Genomic DNA, 4,460 nt, shown 5'->3' with positions numbered 1-4,460 from the left:
CTATACACAGATGTTTGTAGGGTTTTATTTGTAATCATCAAAACTGGGAACAACCCAAATTGGGAGTTATTTTTCAGCTGGGGTATGGATAAATGGGTATATCCATGCAATGGATATCCTACTAGCAATAAAGAGGAATGGACAACTGGTACCTGCAGTTCAACATGGATGAATCTCAAACACATTATGCTAAATATAAAAAAGCCATACTCAAAGGCTACAAACTATATGATCCCACTGATAGGACCTGGAAGTCTGAGGCCAGATCCAGCCTACTGTATCTGTGTGTGGTCTATCTATAAACTAAGAATGGTTTTGATGTTCTTAAAAGGTTGAAAAGAATCAGAGTATTTCATGAACTGTGAAAATTATGTAAAATACAAATTTCAGTATCCAGAAATAAAGTTTTATTGAAATAGAGCCACACTTGTTCCTTTTTGTTTATCTTCTGAAGCGCAGCGGCAGAGTTCGGTTGTCAGGACCGACTGTAGCCCACAGAACTGAAGGCATTTTCCATATGGCCTTTTCCAGAAAAAGGTTTGCTGCCCCCTGCTGGAAGGGCAGAAAACAGCTTGTGGTGGCCAAGGTAAGGACAGGAATGAATGCGATCATAAGGGAACCTGGAGGGGGTGACAGAACTGCTTTATCTTAATTGTGAAAGTGGTTACATGACACTGAATTTGTCAAAACTTGGAACTATACACCAAAAAAAGATTCTTAAATATTTTATTTTAAAATTTAAAAAACAAGAGGGATAGAGAACATGAGTGGTTGCCTAGTACTCTAAGGGACTAACTCCTAGCAGGGCACAGGGGAATCCTTGGGGTGATGGAACTTCTGTATGTTAACTGCTTATACATGCTACAGCTTGGACATTAAAGGATGATTTTAAAAGCCAAAAATTTAGCCTATATGGAAAAAAAACTGGGCTTATGTTTTTCTCTTATGGACAATAAAAGCAATTACTATGCATGTAAAGAAACAATAGTAAAACGAGAGATTTTCAATATATGAAATTAAGAAAAATATGCTTATGTGTAAGTTATATTCTTATAGTTGATTTAACAATTTGACTTGACATTTTTCTCAGAATAAGCATCAGAAAAGCTCAATTTTAAATTTCACGGTCTCAGGTAATAAGGTGTTAAGAATAAAAAAGGGTTCTAAAACTAGTTCCAAAGTGCATTACTGTAAAAATATGTACAGATTTTAATTTTAAAAAATTTTATTTCTCTATAGTTAAAAAATAAGTTTTGGACAAATAGTCAAATTTCCTTCAACTACAAAAATTCAAATGTAACACACTACCCATAAATTATACTTTTAACTAAAACTGAAGCTGTTTACAATAATTTCAAAATACACATACGTGATATACACAACTGGTATTTAGAGGCCTTCAAAATTTATTTCTAAATTAAGTTAAAATTGTCTTTGCCTCTGTAGCTTATAGCTGCAGCAGGTCATAATGTCCAGCTATCCAGGGAGCCCTTTCCTGCTACCCTGTGACTGCAGCGTGCGCCTGTCAGATGGGGCTCCTGCGGCGGTGACCTTCCTCTTGGCTGTTCAAGGGGTAGGTGCATCAGATGCTCTATCTCAGCCAGGGAAGAATACAATGCACTTGAAGGCTCTGAAAAGTTTAGAGACTAAAGTCACACAGTGTCACTGACGGTGCTGAGTATTGCTTACTTCAAAGCAACAGAGCTAATCCAAGAGGGTCCTCACCAGGCCGGTTTTTAAAGCACTTCCTTAATGTTCAGGATTCTGCTTCGTCACCATCACTTTCACCGTTGTCATTCTCATCTTCTTCCCTCTTCTCTTTAAGCGTTTTCAGATATTTACTAGCTAAAATCTTCTTTGGCAATATATCTTAAAAACATAAAGCTAACATCAGCAATTGGGTATGGCAGACCATGATACCCCAATGCAAGTTTCAAAACGTGTCAGTTCTTGTTTTGACCTCTAGAATAGGTTCCAAAACAAGACGTAATTCAGACTATGCTTGTGGGTGAAATAGGGAGCTAGCACCGTCCCCTGACTAATGCCGTCACGCGGCCTGCAAACCACGCCGCTCCGTGCGGGTGGGACTGAGACCGACTGGCCCCAAGGGGCACTCAAGCTCGCTCTAGCTGTGGCCCCACGCCGCTGACTGTTTTCTGGGGCAAGCAGACCAGTCCAGAGTTGCCTCTTCAGTGGCCAGGAGGGGTCTGGGAGAATGGGTCTGCCGGGTTCATGCAGGTGGTTGATGTCATTATTGTTCCAGGTGAATCACATTACAAACACTCAAACAGACAAAACTAAGAATTCTTCCAGTGCCGGGTCACGGTAAACTCTGGCCCAGAGAAAGCAGCAAGCGTCTACTTCAGTGAAAGCGGTGGCGGGTGAGGGGAAGGGGGGGTGTAAATGACTCTGCATTTTTTTAACCAGAATGTTTCAAAGGCTAAGTACCTGCGAGAAACTGGAACGTCTCTGATTCTTCCGCAGTACTTGATAAATCGCTGTAAGCCAGCGCTCTCTTCTCTTTTCCACTGCCGTGTCTGTAGGAATAGGCGGCTAGATACTGAACAAAGAGTTCCTAAAACAGAACGAAAAAGTAAAATGGAAAGTGTTGCTTTGGAAACTTATCACAGGACTTGGAAAACTAAGTTATGTTACATTTAGATGACTACAGATTTTGGTTTCTCAAAGTAATCACTAGGAAAAGGAGAAATGTAAGACCAGAAAGAAAAGCTGTATCGAAGTTGGCAGAGAAGCAGGCACTTCCCCAGTTTTGTTTCAGATTTTCTAATTTATGAAAGATACTTAAAAATAATTAAACAATGAGTCATCAATGTTTAATAACCAGTCTGTAAATCTGTACAGTAAAAAGGAGCCAGAGACCCATCAGAAATTCTATGTGGCTTGGGAACACATTTTTAGTTTAACTCACTTCATACACCGTCTAATGGTCCGCCTACAACTGTAACAGTCAACAACCTGAAGCTGAAAATTGACCACATTTCACATTTCGCCCATGCACCTTTCCTAAAGCGACGACGTGGACTAAGCCTCTCTCTGTGTTTTCACTCTAACCAAGGGATTAAAGTTCCTGAATAAGTCTTAACTTACGAAACTGTACAGGGAAACACACATATCCCATGATTACATACTTAGCAGGCAATTATTTTGCTGACCTCTAAGAAAGCATGGCACTAATATCCAGCATAAAGCAGGCAAGAAATATGACCTCCCACTTCCCTTAACTCTAGTCCAATATTGTTGGGACAATGCACTTGATTAGGAGGGGTTTGGGAATCAATCTAAGAAAAATTAAACCAATTTAAGAATGAAGTGTAAATGCGGCCGGTGTAATAGGAAGGGTTCTGGCATAACGCTATCAAGACCAAATCGAGAGACATTTATTTATTCCGCACCTAGGAGGGTGCGGCGTAACTAAGGTTCATGGAACTGCTTCCGTTCCGGCCCGGGGACGTCCCGCCTCGGAGATGCGGGGAGCGGGTGGGTGGGCGGCAGGATCGGGCCGTCCTCACGGAAGCCCGCGGGCCCGCGTGGACGGCGCCCGGGCCCTCTCAACGGACCGTTTGGGCAGGTGGGCCCCCAAGCCACAAAACGGGCCGGAAGCGAGGAAAGCGTAGGCTTCGGGCCGGTAGCCCTGCGACGAGGGGAGTAAACAGTGGCCAAGCAGGCCCGCACCCCGGCCCAGGCACCCCCGCGCGAGGTAGGGCGGGAGCGGCGCGCGAGGCAGGGCGGGAGTCGTGGGCGGAGCCAAGCGAGGGAGGGAGCGCGGGGACTGGGGCGCGCGCCGAGGGAGGAAGGGGAGGCGGCCCGCGGCAGGATGCGCGCACGCGCGAGCCCGCGAAGGGGAGCCGGCAGCGCGCAGGCCGCGGGGGAGATCCTGCAGCGCGGCGGAGCCGGAGGGTGGGGTCGGGCGGGGCGCGACGGTTCCGGGCGGCCCCACCCCGACCGCCCTGCTGCCCGCGCGGCCCGCCTCACCGTGGCCTTGGCCGTGAGCACCAGGGCTTCCTGGTTGATGCTGGACACCTCCGGGGAGCTCTTCATGATGACCCGGATGCGGGACAGGGGCAGCGACACGAGCCGCTGCTCGGCGCCCTTGTCTCTGCCCACGGCCGCGTCTGCCATCTTTGCGGCCTTCCCTCGCGGCGGCAGGCGGACCCTCCGCGAGCGGCCGCGAAGCGGCCGGTGCGGGAGGGCGGCCCGCTGCTCCGTGGGAGTTGTAGTGCCCGAGAGGCGCGCCCGCGGGGGCCGACAGCCGCCCTTCCGGGGCCGGACTACAAGCCCCGAGATGCCGCGCGCCGCTAGGGCGCGGAGGGGCGGGCGGCAGTGCGAAGAGGGCCGGCGGGCAGGCGCGCCGGGAGCCGAGGGCGGCGGTCCCGGGCGGGGCCGCGGAAGCAGGCGCGGCCGAGAGGAGGTGAGCTGTAGGTACGGGCCCCATCAGGGGG

General features: G+C 48.5%; 1 protein-coding gene across 3 annotated transcripts; it reads right to left on the bottom strand.

The window, feature by feature from the left end:
- On the bottom strand, positions 1–4,245 carry CHRAC1 (chromatin accessibility complex subunit 1). 3 transcript variants are annotated; one of them, XM_057497651.1, is made up of 4 exons: positions 3,994–4,245; positions 2,449–2,575; positions 1,726–1,869; positions 1–552 (listed from the first exon to the last, which is right to left on the bottom strand). In XM_057497651.1, exons 1-3 carry the CDS (start codon positions 4,138–4,140, stop codon positions 1,757–1,759), a joined length of 387 nt encoding a protein of 128 aa, XP_057353634.1. In that variant the 5' UTR covers positions 4,141–4,245; the 3' UTR covers positions 1–552; positions 1,726–1,756. The 3 variants fall into 3 exon arrangements, with proteins under 3 accessions (XP_057353634.1, XP_036778964.1, XP_036778972.1); XM_036923069.2 differs by lacking the exon at positions 1–552 and adding an exon at positions 712–1,646 and having other exon boundaries at positions 3,994–4,244; XM_036923077.2 differs by lacking the exon at positions 1–552 and adding an exon at positions 712–1,630 and having other exon boundaries at positions 3,994–4,244.
- Between the last annotated feature and the right edge of the window lie 215 nt (positions 4,246–4,460).

Source organism: Manis pentadactyla, chromosome 3, assembly GCF_030020395.1.
Source record: "Manis pentadactyla isolate mManPen7 chromosome 3, mManPen7.hap1, whole genome shotgun sequence".
Taxonomy (NCBI): Eukaryota; Metazoa; Chordata; class Mammalia; order Pholidota; family Manidae; genus Manis; species Manis pentadactyla.
Note: the sequence above shows the minus strand (reverse complement) of the source record. Positions and strands in the feature narration are given on the sequence as shown.